Source organism: Molothrus aeneus, chromosome 7, assembly GCF_037042795.1.
Source record: "Molothrus aeneus isolate 106 chromosome 7, BPBGC_Maene_1.0, whole genome shotgun sequence".
Taxonomy (NCBI): Eukaryota; Metazoa; Chordata; class Aves; order Passeriformes; family Icteridae; genus Molothrus; species Molothrus aeneus.
The window spans coordinates 5,814,766-5,837,470 of record NC_089652.1 but is presented as its reverse complement, the minus strand read 5'-3'; the positions used below and the strand labels follow the sequence as shown (position 1 = coordinate 5,837,470).

Sequence of the window (22,705 nt, the reverse complement as noted above, 5' to 3'; positions counted from 1 at the left end):
TCAGCTAATAAATGTCAGCTTGTGTTCTCTGTGCAACCTGGTGTAGTGGTAGGTGTCCCTGTCCATGGCAGGGGGTTGGAACTAGATGATCTTTAAGGTCCTTTCCAACTCAAACTGTTCTGTGATTCTATGATTATATCAAGGCACATTTTTCCAGATCAAGTCAGACCTCCTTTTGCTGCACCACTGTTTTGCAAGGTATCCTAAACAGTATCCAGCCTCTTCAATTTTTTTTTAACCTTCTGTAAAGAAAGCATCCCCAGCTGCTGAGCTGAATTTCCCTCATTTTTAAGCCTCTCAACATTATTACTCTCCCCTAAAACTGCTCACCCATTGCTATGTCTATGTGCCACGCTTTTCATGTGCACCTCCTGCTTAAGCATTTGCACCCAGGATAGTGTGTGCAAAAAACAAACAAACAAAAAAGGTCTTTCCTAAAAAATATGAACGTATCTAAGAGAGATTGGTCTGAAATCGTGTTCAGGCTCCCAGTAAGGTTTTTATTTCGGGGAGAATTCAAGCTCTCGCTTGAGAGAGAAATTCCTCTCCGGTTCTTCCCATCAGGCGAGCCCCCCCTCCCCTGCGCCGGGCTCTCCTTTGTTCGGGGCCGGGCTGCGGGGCGGAGAGGCGGGACCCGGTGCGCGCCCGGCGGGGCCGGGCCAGGGCGGGCGGAGCCGCCCCCGCGCCGCGCCGCGCCCGCTCGGCCCCTCGCTTACCGTCGGGCCGGGCGGCATGAGGCGGGGGCTGCCGCTGCTGGCCCTGGCCGGGCTGCTGCTGCTGGGGCGGCCGCCGGCGGCCCGGGGGGCGGCCTGCGAGCCGGTGCGCATCCCGCTGTGCAAGCCGCTGCCCTGGAACATGACCAAGATGCCGAACCACCTGCACCACAGCACGCAGGCCAACGCCGTGCTGGCCATGGAGCAGTTCGAGGGGCTGCTGGGCACCAACTGCAGCCCCGACCTGCTGTTCTTCCTGTGCGCCATGTACGCGCCCATCTGCACCATCGACTTCCAGCACGAGCCCATCAAGCCCTGCAAGTCCGTCTGCGAGCGCGCCCGCGCCGGCTGCGAGCCCGTCCTGGTCCGCTACAGCCACGCCTGGCCCGACAGCCTGGCCTGCGACGAGCTGCCCGTGTACGACCGCGGGGTCTGCATCTCTCCCGAGGCCATCGTCACCGCCGAGGGCGCGGGTGAGTGCGCGGGGACCGGCACCGGCGCGGGGACAATGGGCGGCGGGCGGGCGGGGAGGGCAGCCCGGGAGCCCTGCCTCCCCTCCGACTGCTCTCTCGGGTTCTCTCTGCTCTGCCCTCCGCTCTTTCGCTGTCTTCTCTCTGCCTTTCGCAGCCGCGTCGCTGCTGGAAAAGTTTTGCTGTTGGGCACAGAGTGTGTGTGACAAGTGACAGCCCCGCCACCGAGTGTGGGAGCTGCAGCCCTCGTTCCACAGGAACGGGAAACGTTTCCATACCGCTCTTCTACCGGGGATCCATCGGCAGCGCTTGCTGGCAGAGAATGAAGAGCCACCCAAGTGAGGGGCAGCCCCCCGGCTGCCGGCTCCCCCTCTGCCCCCTGCTCCTCTCCAGCCACTCCCTCCCAAAGCAGGTTGCTCTCATCCCACACAAGGCCACCAGTCCACAGATTTTGGGAAAAATCTGTGCCCAGAGGAGCCCCAGACAGGAGCTGGGGAGCCGGGGTCTCTCCAGCCAATTCTATGCCAGTGGTGGCACATGCACAGTTGGAGGGGAGAAAACATGCTCATCTCAGTGGTTAGCACCGAAGGTACAGGTTCCTCAGCAGGTCCCTGGGCTCTGGAACTGCAGCCAGGTGAGGAGTGCAGCAAAGTGCAGCCTTCCCTTGTGTTTTGTTCCCAACATCCCTGAAGACAGCCAAACGCTGCATCCTGCACCCGAGCCCTGATGCTCTGTGACCACAGTGGCCTCCGAGGGGCTGCTGGAGCTGCTCAGCTTTATCTCTGCATCCTGTTTCACCAGCTGAGCTCACTGTGCTGGGTGTCTGGCTGCCATCCAGCACCGCTGTCTGAGGCAGGAGCATCTCTGCACAGTCAGGTGAGGACTGCTGACTGCTCAGACCGTGTACAAAGCTGCTGTGCCTCAGGGATCCTGCTCTTGTCACAGCTCCCTTTGGGCTGGAGGAGTTGGCAGGACACCCCTCCAACGTGGTGAGCTGAGCACCACAGAGATAGTGAATACAAGGGGCTATTGAACAGGAAATTAAAGCAAGCTGGTGGGTGGTTATCTCGGGTGAGCTCTGACCTTTTACTAAATGACTACAGTTCCTGTGTGTTTTCAGGAAAGCATTTGCTGCTGGTGAAACCAGGCTACCATTTTCTTTGGTGCAAAGTTTCAGTGCCGGTGGCTCTGCCAGACCTCTCCATCAGAGGACTTGGAGAGCAGTACTAGGGTGGGAGAGCAGACCAGAGGGGTCAGAGCAGAGCAGCACCCGTGCACCCCAGGAGCTTGTTGTGCTGCTACCTGTCTCCTTCAGTGCCCACAGCTGCAGTGCTGGGTTTTGGGAGCTCACTGACAGGCAGTGGATCTCACCTCTCTGTCCTCCCCCAGCAGTGGCCTGGGAATGAAAGGGGAATTTTTCATGCTGTGCTCAGCACAGTATTTTACTGTGCTTCTGTCCCACTACTAAATGCTTTATGTATCCCACTGCCAGTAATGCCAAACGCTGTAATTCCTGTTTTCTTCTCCTAACAAAATATCACGCTTCAGTTTCCTGACCGTGCTCCCCAGCTCAGCCTTCCCAGGTAAGCTGCTCTCTCTGTCTCCATTTATTTTCAGGCCAGACAAACCCTAATCCATCTCTGACTCTATTCTCTTACCCTCTGTGCCTCCTGAAACCTCCATACCCTCATATCTCCAGTCATTACTGCTATTTCTAACTTCCAGCTGCTTCCCTCTTGCCTTTTCCTACTTTTTTTCCAGCCCATGAACGTAACCATCTATTTTTGCCATCAGCTGCTGCTCTCTGAGCGCTGCAGTCCTGCTTGGGGTAGTTTTGGGGAGAGATGTGGTTTTGAACACCAAGCACCTTTCTCTGGAGCATTGAGGTGCTTTCAAAACCACCTTAAAAATGGCTTCAGCATGAGCAAGGTTTGGCAGGTCTGCAGCGATTTGAAAGCAATCACTTCAAATCTGGAGGGAGGAAGCTTGGCTGAAATCGCCCCCGAGTTACCTATTTCTGAGGACCTCAGCAGTACAATAACCTCTTTGAGGGATTCCAGGGCCAGATCCATGAAAACTCTCTTTCAGTGAATGAGAACCTGATGACATTCTCATTTCTGGGCTGAATATTTTGAACTGATGCATTATGCACCAGACTGAAAGAATCCTTCTTGAGTGAATAAAACTGTTCTTTTAGAAAGCAGAGGGAAGGATTCCTGTTCTAGGAAGAGGTAAGGTGAGCACTTTCAAATCCAATTCTCCAAATAAAGGATTGCAGCTCAGTAGAAGACACAAATAACCAACTGCCTGATGAGTAGTGTGTAGAATCCCTGCTCTTATTTGCTTTAATTTATCTCCTAAGCATTCTAGCCCCTTCTGCTGTCTGTAAACTACACCTAATAGAGTGGGCAGAAATATAATCCATTGTTTTGTGGCTTTCTGTTGTAGAAGAGGCTTTTTGTATTCTTCAGAACTGAAATCTTGTTTTTACTTTTATTCTTTTGCTACCTGTAAGAGGGTTCTACTGTTTCCTTTCCTCTTGAGGTTTCTGCATGTTTCTGCATTATTTTTTCATTATTGTTCTAATGTTCACCACATTTATCTTGTCCCTTCTATGAGGGAGCCTTAAGGATGATGTAGTCAGTGTTTGTCCTTGTCAGAGTGGGGACTGGGTTCACAAGCCCAATTTCCATCTATTATATTCCCAGTAGTTGGTGACTGTTGCCAAGTATGGAGTGACTGTGGTTGGTAAAATCTGTGATAAATCTCTGTAAGAAGTTCACTTTCAGCTGTTGAGGCACAGTCCACCACACACATCTTCTAGGACCTCTCTCCATTTGAGTCCAGGTGTGAGGAAGATCCAGACACTTCCTGTCACAGCACCAAGAGGCAGCTTTGTCTGTGATGGAGAAAGTTGACAGCAGTGCTGTGTTTTGGGCTCTGTTAGAGGAATAGCTGTGCACACCCCCTGGGCTTGTGCTGGTCTCCAAAATCTGAGTGGGAGTGCTGATTGGGAGGTCCTAAGTTCCTCAGGTTACAGAGACTGGCTTAAAACATGTGGGAAGTGTGTGTTTCTTGATTTTTCATTCTTTTTGGGAAACATTCGGGTTTCTTTACAACCAGAAAGCAGAGGGATGCTGCAGGGAGGGTGTGGGTGTTCTGGAGGTGAGTGTGATGCTGAATAATTTGGCTTTTTGTGGAGGATCCAACAAATCATCATCCAGGATGGAGGATGAAAGAGCATCCTGACAATACATTTAATACCCTGGATGTCAGATTAGTGCATGCTAATGTCTGAAGTCTCCTATGGCATTTATCCCACATCCCTGTCCTTTTTGGAGGTGCAAGGTGTTTCTGTGTGCAGACATCAGTACAAGCTGTGTTAGATCTCTGGGAGGTCCTGTTCACTTGCTCCATGTATTTCATTCTTCACATGTATTTGCTTATCCTTCCTCCAGTCTGTCAGATTATCTGCTTCCCTCATTCAGGGCCCTGTCAAACTTTCTGAGGTTTCTGAAGCAGCAGGAACTGCTGAGAGAAAAAATTGTCTCAAATCTAGAATTTCAGAGGCAGGACCTTGTCTTTAGTTTTGCAGGTAATAAGTGGCCAGTGTTGGCATGGGGATGCTGACTAAAAAAAGCATCTTTGACATGTGGCTGCTACTGCCTAGTAGAGTGTTTATGTCTCAAGTGAAATGTTTATTCCTGTTTTGAAGAGGGAATTAGCAACAAAACCAGAGCAGTGTGATGGGTACTGTGCATATTGAAAGTCAGATCTGTCAGGCAGGTTGTCTCACCTTATCTTCCTTAGATAAGAACATAGCTTGAAGGGTATTGGCCTGTTAATAAGATGTTGGAGAAAGGGGAAGCCACATCACAAGGTATCAACCATGTGTAGTTAATACCCAAACTATCATAAGGTGCATAAGGAAAACTTGGATTTATTTTTTTTTAAACCACCATCTCTTAAGCATTAAAGAAAATTATAGATTATTCACACGATGGACACCTATTTTCTTACATCATATGGGAACCCATGATTTCTCCATGTTGCCCAAGTCCTCCATGTCTGTCTGGATGAGTTCATAGTAAACCCAGTGTTTATTTGGCATTGCAGGCTTAAAAGACAAGTGAACAAACCATTTCTCATGCTTGTTTCTTATGTAATCATAACTTAATTTCCAAAACAATGGTTTCCAAGCTCCAGATCAAATTTGTTCTGACTCTTTGCCTAGCTCTACTTAGAGCAGTTGATGTGCATGACAGTGCTGGGGGAGTGTTAAACACTGTGCTGAGGATAAGCAGTCATGCCCAGGGTTTAAAGTTTATAAAGTTGGGATTTGTGTAGGTCTTTACCTGAAACTTGGGAGCAGCCTCATTTCTCAGTTAAATAACAAAATTATTACAAGCTTCAAGCCTGAAACAGGGCAGGAGAAGTAAATAAGAGAATTTAAATCTCAGTAATGAAGATACCACCAATGGTGTTAGGCTCAGTACAGTTCAGCTGCCTTTGTAGGCTGAGTCCCCTGGATTTTACAGTCTAAGCATTTAGTCACGACCTGGGCCATTAAATGTCATCAAAACCTGGTGGGATTTGTTGTGAGGAATAAAATGTTATGTGGAACAGCCATGTTGCTGGCTGCTCTACAACTTGGAGTTTGAGTTCTTTGTATTAAATGTTAACTAGAATAAATTTTCTTATCACTTGGCTTTCCATGCATGTTTCTGCAGCCAAATTACAAAGATCCTCTCTGTATTAATAGCTGAAGTGAATGACAGTGAATTCATGCATTGTGGAAGGGTTTCTTAATTAATAGGGCTCACAGATATCTAAATCTGAAGAAGGTACCCAAGCAGCAGCCACTGGCTGTGGTTTAGTTCTTTGGAGCACAGTGCCTGTAGTGGCTTCATTGATAGCTGGGCCATATTCTTTAATCATAATGACAATCAGGATCGTGTTATTTTTTGCGTTCCTCTGCCTTTAAACATTTTAATTTATTTAAACAGTGGTATAGGAAAGATGTTTGCTCAAAACTAGGTATTACCAGGTTGTTTCTCCATTCCAAACCTCTCATCTAAATCTGTGGTTGCAGGCATTGTTATTTTGTACACTTACTGTGTAAGTGGCTTTTATTTAGCTCTCCTTGTTAGTGTTTTGTTTTGGTTTTTTTATATAGAGTCCCTCTGAAAAGAAAGTAATTAGGATGGCATATTGGAAAAAACAGTTTGGACTTGTCCCCTGCTCCTAAACAAAATTTAATAGGGAACTTTTGGATTGAACCTCTGGATAGTATTCCCCTCTTTGGCAATCCAGCTAACCATCACTGACAGGTATTTATTTCAGAAAGATTGCTTTGCACAGACAGAACTTGGCAGAGGGTTTGCCTGTGAAGAGAAGTGGAACAATAGGAAGTCAGTTGTTTGGGGGATTTTAAATAGCTTTTTTCCCCTCCCTCTGTCTGTGTTGCAGCTGAAGGTCTCAGCTTGGTGGAGAGAGGCCTCTGTCCATGAGGCTGCTGGGGACAGGGGCTGGGTGGGTGCTCACACACACCTGAGACCTGACCAGTAGCTGGTGGCAGGCCTGGCCTGGACCCTCTTCCAATCTCCTGTCTGGTGGGTAAGCAGGGACCAGACTGTAAGAGTTTAACTGGGAAAAGGGTCAGAGAAGTGAGAAGGGTTTCCAGAGAGGTGTCAGTGAGTGGCAGAGGTCCCCAGTCCCCTCCATAAGCCCATGCTCCTGTCCATCTGTAGAAATCAGTCATCCCTGAATAAGCATGAGTGCATTGGAAAGGATAAGCACCAAGGCAGGGTCAACATTTGCCTAGCCCGAGCCCTCCCAAGTGCAGACATGAACTGTAAACTGTTGTTTGGGTACCTGTTCACCCCTGCCCTGCTGCCTTTGTGCAGGCACACAGACAGGAGGCACTTCCACTCCTGGCTGCTCTGCACACAGTGTCTGAACTCCTCTGGCTGCACACACAGCTAATTCATTGGGAGTTCCTGGTTTGGGGTGGGACAGGTGACCTGGCAGTGCAGAGTTAGCAGATGCCTCGAGGCTGTGGTGTGCTGTATTTTGGTTAAAAATAAGTTGTGTACCTAAGAGTGTGTGGGGTCATCTGTAGGGGCAGACAATATAAGAAAATAGAGGTAGTACAGAAAGTAATCTTACCCCTTAAGGAGTTGCAGCTGAGCCAGTTATTAGAGATTGGGAGCAGGCCTGGCTTTAACAGGCCATAGCTGTAGCCAGTAAGAAGAGTGTTATAAAAGAGTGGGTTGGTTGGTTGAGGGAGCTGCAGTCAGTTGGCTGCTGTGAGGACGTGGAAGAGTCAGTGCTTAGAGGAGCTGCCTACAAGAAACATCGAGGAGGTACGAAACTCTAGCAATATGGAAGCTTTGCAATATAATGACAATAGAACTCTTGCAATATAATAACAACAGACATCTGGTAGAGGAGCTCAAACATGCACACAATCATGGAACTATGCTGCCCATACTGAGTGCTCACTGGTTCTCCTTGTGTTGGTGTGAGCTCCAAGGACAGTTCCTCAGTCAATACCCATGGGCATTGTACTCCACATGGGCCAGGGAAGGCTGTGAACTCTTTACTGGGCTCTGGTTTGTTTTGAGGTGTAATTTCAATGGGGATTGGACTAGGTTTGCCCAAGCACCACAAAGTCATGTCTGCTTGGATCCATCCTTGGTTTAGGTAGAGACAGTGCACTTCAGGGCTTTTTCCTTCTGTGGATGGGAGATGGTAAGCATTTAATGTGATACTTCTCTTGTCTTCTCAGTAATGAAGATTTTTTTTCTGTCCCCAGTAACAATTTTGATGGAATGGAGAATGTGCTTTGAAGCTATGAACAAACTGCCCCTGAAATACCTATTCTGGTAGGAATTTTGGCATGCTGGGCCACCTGAAAAACCAGAGGAGTTGGCTTGGTCATATGCAGATAGCCTTTGAGAAAACCTGAGAAGGTGGCCAAGGCAGCTGAGTGAGAGGGGCAGTGAATCCTGAGAGCTTTCTCTGCAGGGGCAGTGAATGCTGAGAGCTTTCTCTGCAGGGGTTTTGGGGGCCCAGAGTGGGGAAACGTCTGAGGCCAGCCCTACATACACGGAGAGGCCTGTAAGGTCGCCTCTCTGTGGCTGGAGGTTCTGCAGATGTTTTATCTGTACTTGGAACACATGGGAGGATTCTCGGACCATAGACCTCTCTCTATGCTTTTACCACATCTGAAGGAATTGTAGATTTAAAGCTACAGCTTGGCTGAATGAACAAGAGGACAGGTAATTGACCCAGGAGGGAAGAATGAGAAATGTGCTTGTCCTTTTGTTTACCTTTGCAAGAGGGAAACCATTTCAGTTCCTCTTCCATCACATGCTCGAATACCAGAGTGCATTTGATGCAATATAAAATGCGTTCTTAATGCATTGAGAATAACTCAGGTGAATAATCAAAATCAAACATGTAAGAAACTACCAGCTTGGATAGCTTGACTTGTTACAAGGCAGTATGGTGAAGATTCAGAGGTTCTGTGGAAGTACCTCATTGCAAAGGTCAAATTGGCTCCATAAAAATGTTGGTTTTTTTCTCTATAAACAAAGATCCTGTGGTAGTTTGGAACTTTCTTTGCAAGAAAATGGATCTGATGTTTTATTAGCAACAGGATATTGAATATAAAAGAGCATCTATTGAATCTTCCTTTGCTGTTTTCTATACCCTTTGCTCTTTATGTTGGTTAGAATAATTATTCCTGAAGTCTCAAATTTTTTAAAGTTAATTATTATGTGAGGGAATTAGTTATTTTTCAGCTTTATTCTTGCCCTGACTCTGATTGAGCTGCATTCTCATTTATAAATGAAGTTTCATGTTGCTTTGAGTAGTATAAGTATTCATTAAGTGGAGATTTAATTTCTTTTTTTTTTTTTAAGAAGGATGGCAAAATTAAAAGGTTAGCTAAGTCATATTATTTTTCTTGTAAACAGGTATTACAGAATTTGTGATTATATAAATATATAGTGATTATATAAACATATAAATATATAAAATAAATAAACACACACACACACACACACCCTGGCCTTTATAGTTTAATCCACACATCTAAAGCCATCATGAGTACTGAGTATCAGGAGTGTCCTGGGCTGTCTTACAGCCAAAACCTTACAGCTCAGGCTGCAAGAGAGGAGCTTTTGTTAGATTTGTTCTACATTGCAAAGGCAGCAGGATTGCCTCCGTGACTATGTAAGAATCTAAGAAAAGTTGATTGTAGGATACCAGATTCCAGAATTGGAAGAGCAGCATAAATGAATAAGTGTGTAAAATTACAGAAGGATTTTATCTTTGAAAGCTCATTTGTTTTCCCATTTTATGTTCCATCCTAATAAAGTGTCCTGCCTCTCTCCCAATTCTTGCTCCTCTTGCATTTATTTTGTCCTTAGCTCATTGAAGGTTATATGCATTATAATACTTGTTTTTCATGATTAACTATACGTATAAACCCATTGAATGGTGTGATTTAATAAATAGGTTTGAAATGATGCATTCTACTAATCTGGGACACAGTCCATTTATGAACGTGTCTGAAAGCAGTTCTTTGGGCAGAGTGCCTGTTTAAACTTCTGTTCCTTATCTGTCTTTCAGAGTAATCAGTGTGTTTTTAAACTGAGGGGAAGGTCTGAAACATTTATTTTGGCATTTGCTTCGACAGTGTGATTATGGTTGGTTGATTTGATTTCCTCAGTAACCAAAAAAATCCCCCAAAGTAATTTCTCCTTCATCATCTAATTAAATGCAAACACTACACGTGTTTTCTGTAGGTGATCAAAATTCATGGCATAAATGTCAACCCTTGTCTGAAACCTGCCAGTCTGTAGCAATGGAAATGGGATATTTAGTCTGCTTCAGCATTTAACGTGATATGCTGGATTCAGGTGAAATGTGGGTAAGACATTGTGTCAGCTTTACTGGACTGACCTCTAGAATATTGTTTATTAGTGAAATTATTAAGTTTCCACGTACTAAATATTAGAGAAAGAGAAAACATTGTAATGTATGTGTGCTAAAATAATCCAATATTAAAAATACTAACTTTTTTTTACATATTTTGCAAATCCATGGCAGATTTCCCTATGGATTCTAATAATGGCAACTGTAGAGGTGCTGGCATTGGTAAGTACATTTTTATAAAACTGTATAATAAGTAATAAAACTGTATAATAATTTTTATAGAATTGTATAATAAGTTGTAGACTTTCAAATCTTTTAAATATTTAATTAAGAGGGGTACTAAGTGATAAATACTTAAATACTTAGTGTTGACTGAGAGTACTGTAGATTTTGCTTTTGCATTCCATGGTCAGGTGGGATTTGGTCAGCCTCAAAATGTCCATCAAAGCAGGAGGGCTGTGCTGATCTTATTTGAAGTTTTGTCTTGAACAGAAAGAGTAATCATTAAATTGATTTTTCCCTGGGAAAAGCCAGTGAAGATAATGGTTCATTTTGACCTTAAAGTTTTCAATTTAAATTCAGTACTCTTTGTAGATAATGGCAATGCTCCTGTTAGCCTGAGGAGGTTGAGGCACCTTCTGAGCACCTTCTGGCACCTTCTGAGGCTGGTTTTATTCCAGCAAGTCTCCTGTTGCTTTTTATTGCTGTTTTGGTTTTGCTAGAACAGAATAAAACTGAATAAAACCCCTTGAGCATTACCACTACTTGCCAATGCAAAGAAGCAAAGCCCAGGATGGTGGCTAATAATTATAGGAATGTGAATCTTTTGCTCAAGCAAGCCAATGACTGTACATTTCCTTGAATTTTATTATGATTCCATCTAAAGTTCTCCTCTTAGGTCTTTGTCAAGAAATTGAGAGTTGGAAGCCCTAGCATTGACCTGCATGTCTTTCCTTCTGCAGAGGTGCTGATGAGCTACAGTGTGCACTGATGTTCACTTTACCAACATAAACACCTAAAAGGTGTTGAACCTGACATTAGATACCTATAGTTATCATTTCAGCATTAAGCTCTGTGGCTAAATTGCAAAAATATATTAGTAATGCCCAGTTTATATAATACAGTTTAAAATTTTAAGTCAGTAGGTCCCAATGTGAAAGCAGCTATATTTCTGCAAAATGTTCTTTAAATCACAGTGCATACCCTCTAGAAAGTCCAGGTACAGTTAAATAACCTCATAAAAGCAAGCCCCTGAACAGGCTTTGCTTTAAATTATCTTGAGCATGGTACCATATCTGGAGGACTTGCTAAAGATATTTGTTACTAATGTTAGTATCTTCATAGCTTGAAGCCACTTGCAGTTGTGTGTCATTGAGAAAATAGGAGTTTCATGCACAAAGAGCATACAAGCTTCATTTTGAGCATGAAAGCAAAGCTGTATGCTCTCACTATCACCTTAAATCAAAACTATGAGGCATATCTTTATTGCTGCCTGTCCATAGGCATGTAATTCCAATGAGTGACCCTGCAGTGGAAGAGGAAAATTTCAGTCATATTGTTCCTGTTGTGATGTTTTTCAATGTCTGAAAGCAAACCCAGACCTAAAATAATCCCATCTACAAAATAGGGTAAGGATGCACAGAAAAATTGCTGCTGCAATATCTGCTTTTACTGTACATACCTGATTTCTGGTTCAATGTGCTACATCTGTCTGAACTGACAAACACAGTTGGACCACCTAAAAGGCCATGTCTCAAAATGGCTTTATTTATGTGTTCAGTAAAGTAAATTTGTAGTTTTGGCATTGTAAGTAGAGACTTTTTGTTTGTTTGTTTTGCAAGTAGCAAATTGATGCATTTTTTTAAAAAAATCCCATTCTCAGCTTTGTGCTTTCTGCATCTTACTGCTTGTGCTGCTGTGCATGGTCACAGGGAGCAGTACTCATGGCTTATCCCCATTTGAGACACCTTTTTTCCCTGTCAGTGTCTGCTGGCAAAACCTTCCCTCTGAGTCTGCATGGGGCTTTTTTGGGAGACCTTTTTTACCTCTGTAGGCAGTGAAGTCCTTTGTTTTCTGCTTCATCACATGCTCCTCAAGTCTCTTAGAAAATTTTCTAGAGTGTTTATTTCTTATCCTTTCTTTATCTGGGAGGTGTTTGCCAGGTTTGAGTGCCTGCACAGGTCAGGATTACAGCCAGGTTTTCCATCTTACGTATATTTAAGACGACACAGATGTTTCTTGGTAGCAATCCATGGGGGGAAAACCATTCTCTCCATGTCTTTTGGCATTTACAGAGTGAAGTTTTCAAAGACAGAGACTTGGAGCAGATTTTAGTCCTATATTTACTTGAAAAGAAGATTTAATGGCTAGCTGTGATCTCAGCCAAAGCCAGTGGGAGCCTCTGCTGCCTGTCTGTGTGTTTGGGACATGCCATTGTTGTGGTCTCAGAGCTCTTCTGCTAATCCTGGCAGCTTCTGAGGAGGCTGTCAGGTAGGATGGGATTTTCCCTCAGCATCAGGTGATGCAGTTCATTTTTATAGCCACCTTTTGTGGGTGTTTCCACTCCCTGGGGGAAGGTCAACGTTTGCCTTCCTTGGAAAATCACTGTACCAGGAGCTGGGAGAGAGGAATTGGTTCTGGCTCTCTACCTTTGTAACTGACCTTGGCAAATGACTTTTATGTTTGTTTGTGTATCTCTAAATAGTGATTAGGAATAATGCAGCATTTTGTACAGTTCTTTTAAATGTAAATTTAAAAAGCACGAGGGTGACTTGGAGGTTCTTCAACAAGTCCATGGGCATGTCAATAATTTAGAAATAGAACTAGACTAATAAAATATATTCCAAAATTAATAAAATAAGCCAATACTGCCTGAAAACTGAAGGAAATGTGAGGCTGTGTTCTTGTCTTGCAATTTAGTCTATTTTATTTTACCTGGGTCCCAGTGCAAAGTTCTGTAGGGCAGGAGAACATTCCAGTGTGCCACTTGTTGGGCTTGAGTGCTGAGGTGCCTGTGTGAGTGTGGGTCACAGCAGCACATCTTTTATTCTCTGCTCCAAGGCAGCTGTCATTTGGCCTACACTATCCATGAGCTCATAAAGGCAGAAGGGAAGCCAAAAATCACTTCCCTTCACTGCTTTTGTTATTTCAACACAAACACATAGAAAAGTTAAAGTCTGTAGGGCTCTATATATAGATTCCCAAGGATGTGTTTGAAATCAGAGGAAATAATATACTTTTCTTTTGAAATGTTTTCCTCTTTCCTGTATTTTTTTGTATTTTCAACTACAAAAATTCTTCCAATGGAAAATAATGATTCCATCGATTTTATTTTTTTTAATATGCAAGGATCTTATATAATCAAATAAAAGTTCTTTTTCAGACTCTTCATGTTAGATTTAACTAAATCACTAGCTTATATGCATTGATACTTAGAATGATGGTGCATAGAAATAAGCTGCCTTAAATCTACTTCCATTTGTGCCAAATCAAATGTCAAAATAGATGCACATGTAATACTGGGATCTGCTGTTTGAAATTACTCCAGCAAACCACACTTAGACACTATGGTATAAAATAAAAAGTAAATATTTGCAGTAGAACAACCAGCCCTGAAATACCAGTGGTGTTAATGAACACCACTGTGGCTCTGGAGTTCAGCATTAGCATTCCCTGGGCACTAGTGAAAATGTTTTTACCTCTCTTAGAGTTCCCAGCTGTCTGGCATCTGCCCCTTTGGAAATGCTGCTCTGACAGTGCTCATTTGTGTTGTTTTTTTGAAGGCTGTCCTTCTGGCCACAAGGGCTAAGAATTTCTCTTTTTTCATTAAACTTGGGCTTCTGGGCCATAATAAAATAATGGAAAATTTACACCATTCCTCATGGTGGATTGGATGGACCTCTCAGCAACCTGATCCAGTTGAAGATGTCCCTGCTTATTTGCAAGGGGGTTGGACTAGGTGGCCTTTGAAGGTCCCTGCCAATGCCAAATATTCTATGAATGCTTGCTGGCCAGAATATCCCAGGTTACTCAATTGACCTGAGAATATTCAAAAAAATGTTCAGTCATGCTCTCCCACAGTATTTTCTTTCTGTGTCTCTGTTATGGTCTGTATGATAAAAGGAACAGAAAGGAGGACGTTCCTTAAGTCTAGCATAGAAGAGAGAGCAGCATTGCAAGGATGGAATTACAGCACCTGCAAGCTCAGGACTGAGCCTTGAATTGGCTTTAAATGATCATTTTGTCACTCCAGACTCAAAGTCTGTATGTCTTTGTTGTTCTGCTGTGGTTTGGGTTTGTTTCTTTTTTAAATTTCAGTATGTCAGGTTTTTCTCCTAAAAATCATTTAAGGGCTCATGGACAGTTCCTCATCTCCCAGCAGAACAGGCCAGGAATACCCTGTGGTTTTTAGTTTTTCACTGTAATAAGCAAGTCAGTTCAGTGAAATCTTTGTTAGGTGTTTTTGGATTTAACCCTTTTCTGACTTAGAGATGGGGTAACTGAGAGGTGTTCTAAAAACTTTTCAGTCTCATGAGAAGGGTGAGACAGTACAGGTGTTATAATTCACGTCATCATCAATCAAATGACTTTTGTGTTAGTTTCTGTATCTCTAAATAGTGATTAGGAATAATGCAGCATTTGGTACAATTCTTTTAAATGTAAATTTAAAAAGCATGAGGGTGACTAGGATGTTCTTCAGTAAGAACATGGGCATGTCAGTAATTTAGAAATAGAACTAGACAAATAAAATGCATTCTAAAATTCATAAAATAAGCCAATACTGCCTTAAAACTGAAGGAAATGTGAGGCTGTGTTCTTGTCTTGCAATTTAGTCTTATTTTATTTTACCTGGGACTAATCAGAAGCCAACTATTTCCTAATTACAATACACTGTAAGTGTTTCTTGGCTTAGCAAGATTTAACAGATCAAATTAAACCAGGTGATAGATCATGGTTGGATGACTTATTTAAAAGATAAGTTTTACACCTTAGCTAAAAACTTTGCAAAATAAATTTATATACATTAATTATTATAGTAATAATGTTAAGAATAGTACCTTCTGTACTTCAGTGTACGCAGCAGTCAATGAGCAAAACCATCAAATTTATTTATTGGATTTATTTTCTATGAATCCAATTCCCACACTGTGTGAGCTCCAGGCTTTGGGAAGATTGTCACTGAATACATGTTTTTTTCTTTCTAAACAAAGCTTTTTGTTTCTCTAGAGCGCTGCAAGTGCAAGCCTGTGAAAGCTACCCAGAAGACCTACCTACGTAACAACTACAACTATGGTGAGAGCAGCTGCACTGCCAGCTCCCAGCTCTTTCTTCTAAGGCTGCAGGAAGGGCAACTTCTCATTAAAAAAGTCTAAAAAGTTCACTGTTACTGCTGGTAACCCAGTATTGCTTATTGCAGGAGGAAGGTGTAGCCTGAAATGTTTCCAAATTAGAAGGATGGAGGGGATTAGCTTGATATGTTAGTACAAGGGTATCTTTGTTGTTTCAGTTTTAGTGCAGGCATTTGGGGTTTGTGTACTTGTCTGGCGTGAACAGTGATGCAACAAAAATGGCATTGTGGGGTGCTGTGCCTGAGCTGCCTCTGTGATTTCCAGTACCCTCAGCTTTTGCAGAAAGGCATGCTTGTAGCAACTTTCATGCCCACTAGCTCTCCATGAGATCTGAGAGGTTCTTTTCCTTTTGGTGTGTCAAAGGCAGCAATGAGCATCTTGCCAGCTGTGTTATGCTGTCAGTAACACCTGTAAAAGTGCACATGTCCTGCTCTTCAGGCATATCACAGCTCCAGGCTCATGTTTGCCTTCGTACTGCTTCTTTGAAGCAAATTAGGCCAGAAAAGCCACTGAACATTGGGCCCTTCCTTATTGCAAAAAACAGGACTCGTTAAGCAGTTAAGCCATTTTCAGTTACGAACTTAATGTATCAGTTGTATCAGTTACAAACTTAATGTATCAGTTGTATCAGTTACAAACTTCAAGTTAAAACTTTATTAGTTTTAAACCATAACAAACATAATCCAACCAACCACTATACACCACAGTGTGAGCACATCATGGTTATATAACTTTTTTTTCTACCCCTAATTCAGCTGAGTCACTTTCCCACAGTGCTCTTCTACTTAGCCAAAGTTGCAGGCCTGAGCCATGATTTTACAAGGGTAACAAGGCCTTATTTTATAAAGCTTTATCAATATGCACCACTTCCTTTTTTCCCATGAATCAGGTGAAGAGCCTTAGGTTCAGCCAGCTTTAAGGCTTTATTTAAATGGTAAAGATTGTATGATGTTTATTAGGATTGCACATTTATAAAGCCAGAGTCAGACAATCTTCTTTTAAAAATTGTTTGCTGTTAAAAGCTAAAAATTACAACTGTATTCAAACACTTTCTTGGTCAATAGTCAGTTGTATGTTGTTTTGGTGAATTTGTTTAAAAAAAAATTAGAGTTACTATTTTCTAGTCAGAAACTGCATATGGCAGAGTCATTGGGCATGTTCCTGTCCATTTTCTCAAGCTTTTGAAATTAAATGGGTTTTAAAAGGCATTTGAAATATCTCCAAACTAAAATAATATTTTATTTTGAGATCTTAAAGGGTTTTGAAAAAGGGAATCACTCAGGGTAAGCTGTGCATACTAGGTGCACAAGTTGGTGTTTGCTGGCAGCTGTATTTAATGTGCCTGCAATACATGCTGGTTAATGGCTGTTGTGGGGAGGAGATGTGTAAGTCCATGGTTTTCTTTCTTCTCTGTTACCTTTTTCACGCAGGAGACATTTGGAATTTGGGCTATCTCCCATTTATAATGTGGAAAGGGACTCTTTGAATGATGTGGCATTCTCTAGAGCACGACCTCTGGGTTGGCTTTGCATTTGTATGTGGTATCAGTTCACTGGTCACCCTGAGAGAATGAAAAGCTTTGCCTCTGAAAGGCAACCTTTCCTCCTGTGCAACTTGAGGCAAAAAGAGAGGCCAAGAGAGGAAACAATTAGAGAGGTCATTGGGTCAAGATCAGGAGCATTTGAAGTTCAGAAAGAGCAGAGCAGATTAGTTCTGGGTCACTGGAGAGAATAGAAAAGGTAAGGGCTTGTCATCCAGCAGAAGTGGTGATATGAGAAGTTTTAATGCACAGTCCCTTTTTGTGTAAGGTTCGGAGTGATAAAGTTTGCTCATCTGTACTGCAGGTAGTCAGAGAGGGAACAGTCCCAGCTCAGGGAAGAGCATACAAGAAATAGATTCAATCTATTTAACATGGGAAGGGTGAAGAAGGAAGGAAGGAAAGAAGTCAGAGCGCAACTTAAACAGGACATGAATCCAAGTGGTATGTAAGTCCTGCTCCTGACCATTATTAAGGGGCACACTGAGCTACCTGGACCTCCTTGGTGGAGGGTGAAGTAGTGAAGAGATGGAGGCAGAGACATTGCAGGAGTTCAGCTAAACTTCTGATGAGGGACCATGCAAAAGACTAATGCCAGAGGTCACCAAGAACAGTTTGGGAGTGACCTGCTTGATCTGCTGCTTCTAACCATGCTCTTTGTGGCTTTCCCCAGTCATCCGGGCTAAAGTGAAGGAGGTGAAGACTAAATGCCACGATGTCACTGCAGTAGTGGAAGTCAAGGAGATCCTGAAATCTTCCCTGGTGAACATTCCAAAGGACACTGTAAACCTCCACACCAATTCTGGCTGCCTGTGTCCACCCCTCAGTGCCAATGAGGAATACATCATTATGGGCTACGAGGACGAGGAGCGCTCCAGGTAACTCCTCCTGTGCTGTCCTTGACTGTTCTCCTGCCATAAAGCTGAAAGTCAGAGCCAAAAGGAAGGAAAACTTGGTGTCTGTAGGTCTCCTTCATGGTATTCAGGGAGGGCAAGGCTCCCTGCAGGCAGAGAGCTCTTAGTTTTGTGTGTGCTGGGTTGTGTAGGTTCTTGATGGAGTTGTCTCTGTTGTGTAGGTTACTCTTGGTGGAAGGCTCCATAGCTGAGAAGTGGAAGGAACGTCTTGGTAAAAAAATAAAGGTAAGAAAATACCTCACCAGAAGTCAAATGTTGTGGGTGCCATAAAACATCTACCTGTCCTTTCAAAATAAGGGAAGAAAATTCGTATGCTGCCTCCAGTTAATCAATATCATGTATCAAAAGCTAACTTAGTGTTTTATTTGCTCTAATACTTAGAACTGCATGCTGAGTAAATTAAAGGGATACATTGAATTACCCTGAAGTATCCCATTGCAGCAGCAGTCAAAAGCTCTGTCTCAAAAAAGCAAATAGTAGGGGACTTTTAACTCTGTAGGCAAGCTGTGAATTCCACAACACATACTTGCTTAGTTTGGGGTTGTGATAGGAATTTAAAAAAAGAAACAGACCAGGGGGCTTTACAAATGTTTTTCAGACTAAGTCATGGGCAGGGACACCTGGCTGCTCCAAGCCCCATGCAACCTGGCCTTGAGCACTTCCAGGGATGGGGCAGCCACAGCTTCTCTGGGAAACCTATGCTGGGCCTCACCATCCTCACAGCCAAGAATTTCTTCCCTATATTTTATATAATCTGATCTAATCTAATCTGATTTAATCTAATTTCTGTCACTTTAAAGCCATTACCCCTTGTCCTGTCATTCCATGCTCTTGTAGAAAGTCCTTCTCCATCTCTCCTGTAGCCCCTTTAGGTATTGGAAGGTCCTCTAAGGTCTCCCTGAACCCTTCTCCAGGCTGAGCAACCCCAGCTCTTTATATGAAAATATATTCTGGTTTTTTCTTACTTAAATGTTTTCTAATGCCTTCCAGGTTCTGGAAGAATTATCTTTTTATGTTTTGATGCACTGCAAAGTATCAGTGGTTTTGACATTGTCAGGAGTGTCACTTTACCCTGAATATTCCTATTTTGACACAATTTCTCAGCCATTCATTTGCCATAATGCTTGTGCCTATGCAAACCAGTCTTCTCTTCCACTCAGCACTTTCTTCATCAGTGTGAGGGTCACTGGCAGGAAAATACTGTTGTGTTTATAAAAGCAGGATTTTCTGTGCCTATTTCTCACATCAGTGGAGATTACAGGAGTGAAAGATACAGGGATCTTTTTTCAAGTTGTTGTTTGGTTTGGCAGAACCCTGGGAAATCCAGTGCCACAGACAAAATATCATTTTGCTGCCATGGGCTGACTTCTGTTCAGTTTCAGCTCTTGGGTGATAACATTATTTGTTGGAATTTTTTTGGGCAACACACTTTCTCACTTCCTTCCTTATTATCTGTAACCTGCTGCCTCTGCCCTCACACCCAGCCTGGGGGTGTTGAGGACCCTGCCACATCACCACCCACTTCTCATCATCATTTTCTTTCCAAGAGCATCAACAGTTGTACAAACTATATTTATTTTGTTGGTTTGTTAGTTGTACAAACTATATTTATTATGTTTTTTTTTACTGTGATTCCTATGGCTTGCAAAAATAAAAGTAAATAATAATTTTTTTTCAATTAACAAAAACCCCTTAACTGTTTTTTCCTCCTGCTTCCCCCGAAAACCACATGAGTGGCTTCATTTAAATTTTATTATTTCGAAGGTGAGTCTCCCTTGTGCTGAAGCCTTGGATCAGACCCTTCATTCCCAGAGGCTGCAGGAAAGCCAGGAAACAGTTTCCCTGTTAAAATGGGAACTTGTAAATGTTTAACATTTAAATGGGGGCTTTTCCCAGTAAGCTCTCATTGCACCCTTGAGCCCAGCACAGGGTAACATGGTGGAAACAGCAATAGCAGCTTTTGCTGCTGTTTGTGAGCACATTTTCTGTGTGAAACATGTGAACAGGTGGATCGATAGCCTCTCTGGTAATTTCTGTAGTGTTGCTCTAGGACACAAAATAAAACAACGCTGACACTGGAATCTCCAAGGTAAAAAGAAGGGCAGTTTAATTCTGACTCCAGCATTTATAGATGTCCAAAAGTGACAGTGGATTGGAGGATGACAGTGCCACTTCTCCAATGACACTGGACAAACCAACAGTCCATCAAATGTCTCCTCCTCCAGAAAACAATGTAAAACAATCATTATTTCCAGAAAAGCGTTTGAGAAAGTTCATTACAAACATGTAAACATCAGAAGCTTTAGAAGAACAGGGCGACCCTGTAGCCTCTCGGGTAATTTCTGCGAGCTCTCGGGTAATTTCTGCGAGCTCTCGGGTAATTTCTGCGAGCTCTCTGGTTATTTCTGTGCCTCTCTGGTAATTGCTGTGCGTTTCCCCGCAGCGCTGGGATCAGAAGCTGCGGCAGGCGGGGAAGGGGCGGGCCGAGCCCGGCCCCAGCGCGGCGGCCCCAAAGCCCAGCAGTGGCCGGCAGGCTCGCAGCTGGGTGTGACACCCACCGAGGGATGCTGACATGCACGGGACTGTCTGCCGAGGCTTCCTGTTGGAGCAGCAAAGGAGAAATTGCACTATTGCACGTTATATTCTATTGTTTACTACAAAGTCATGTTCTAGCTTTTATTAGGTTTTATTCTCCCTCTTTGTTCTCCACCTTTTTCTTTTTGGATATGTGCAAGTTCTGGAAATGTATATTTTTTCTGTTGCTAAGAACTGTAGAAAACTGCCCTTATGAGATGAAGAAAAACAATGTTCAATTTACCTTTTTATCTCCTAAATCTTCTCTGGGAGAAAATTCTGATGCTAGCAGGAATGAAATCTGGCAAAGACCATTGCTTAAAGTCATGGCTTACACTGGCTTTCCCTGTTCACTCTTTCTTGGTCACTGTTTGCTGAAACTTGCTCTCTTTTGGGTAGGTTGTTATCTGGGTTAAAGTGTATCATTTTTATTCTGAAATATAATTCTGAATGACATAATTATTTTTTTTTCTAAGAGAGCTGTTTGAATTAGTACAGCTTTATTAAGTTTTCTTACAGATAAACCACTTGCAGAAGGCAGACTCTAAATATTTCCCTGTGCATGTACACAGGGAACCTGGGTTTTCCAGTGCTTTGGACCTTAAAGGAAATATTATCTAGTTCTGTAACCATAATTTATAACTAAATTTATGCTTCTTCTCTTATAATGGCAGTTTTTTCCCCTTTTTCTCAGCTGACTTATAGGAGTAGACAGACTTACCAGGCCTGCTTCTCAGTACAGGTCTGCAGTTTAGTCTTTTGATTTTGTGGTGTTATTCTTAAATCCATGCCTACATAAACAAGTGTTCAATGCTCAGTAACATATGTCCAATAAAAGAATTGTAGTTGCCAACCACAGACCCTACCTGACTTCTGAACCAACATCATATTGCTAATACTACCCTTGAAAATATAAACCCCAAAAAAACCTTTAATTTTTGTGCTTTAATAGAATTCTTTGCAGATGGTGCCAACATATTGGAAATTATCTTTGTTTTTCTAGTCTCTCATGCTTAAAAGAAATCTAAAAGGAGTACATCAAAGAACAATCTTCTTTGGCATAGTCTGCAGAGGGGAACCAGCTCTACTTAAAAAGAGCAAGTGATTGTTGTGTTCTAGCTGTCAGTACTGTCTTTAGTACACTAGCGCTGCCTTTCATAAGAAAATAGTGTTGGGTTGCTGGGTGGTTTGAAAATATGATGATGCTAAATAGGACAGAAGTATTTGGGAATACTGTAATAGTGCTGTTTCAGGATTTCAGTTAATAACCAGCAGTCTTGGGACAGGTTTTTCCATTGGGCTAGATACCAAGAAAGTTGAAAAAGAGCAACATCCTGCAACACTTAAGTTTTTATTTATAATTAAAGGGATAAGTTAGGGGAAAGATGAGTTCTGAAAGCTGGCAGAAGGATATGAATCCCCTAGGTATTAAATCCTCAGTATTTCTCAGAACTATGCAGATCACAGAGTTGTTTAGGTTGGAAGAGACCTCCAGGATCAAGTCCAAGCTTTGATTGATCTCCACCCTGTGACCTAGACCAGAGCACTAAGTGCCATGGCCATTCTTTTTTTGAAGACCTCCAGGGATGGTGACTTTAACAAGCATTTCTACAGAGTAGGTAAATAACAGAACAATTTGTTAAGTTGTGAATAGCCTGTTAAATAATGTTAAAAACCTCATTATTTACCCCAAAGCACCCACTGAAGTCCCATAGATGAGTGCTGGAATCCCAGGGTCAGCAGTCACCACTCATCACATTGTGTTCTGCTATGAAAAGAGCTGTGAAATCATAAAACCCTGTTAAAGGTGTAGAAAATCCCCAGAGAGCTGGGAGTTTACCCTTTGCTAGCCACCACTTTTGAAGGTGGCCTGTCCCGTGCCATTTCTCTGTGATTAACAGCCACCTTTATTTCATCCACTTGCCATTTAGTACTGACATTAGTTGCATTAAAAATTGCCAGAGCAGAGCACAGTGTTGCACTTGAAAACCTCACTAAGAGAAAAATGAGCAGCATTTGTAACTGTCACACATGTCATGATGTTGCAGTGAAAATATTTCCCTAACTGGAAGCCACCAGATTGGTATTTTTCCAGAGGAATTAAGCATTTTTCATTAGCACATGAAAAATGAGGGTGGCATGATGGGCTCCTTGGAAGAGGCAAGAGGCATTTTTCACAATTCCTTAATTAACTGAGGAGCAT

General features: G+C 42.7%; 1 protein-coding gene across 1 annotated transcript; it reads left to right on the top strand.

Annotated features, from left to right (window-relative positions):
- Positions 1-732: 732 nt before the first annotated feature.
- On the top strand, positions 733-21,355 carry FRZB (frizzled related protein). The gene is made up of 6 exons (XM_066553354.1): positions 733-1,186; positions 10,304-10,351; positions 15,356-15,421; positions 17,688-17,892; positions 18,090-18,153; positions 20,372-21,355. The coding sequence occupies exons 1-6, from the start codon at positions 733-735 to the stop codon at positions 20,477-20,479; spliced, it is 945 nt and encodes a 314-aa protein (XP_066409451.1). The 3' UTR covers positions 20,480-21,355.
- Positions 21,356-22,705: the final 1,350 nt, after the last annotated feature.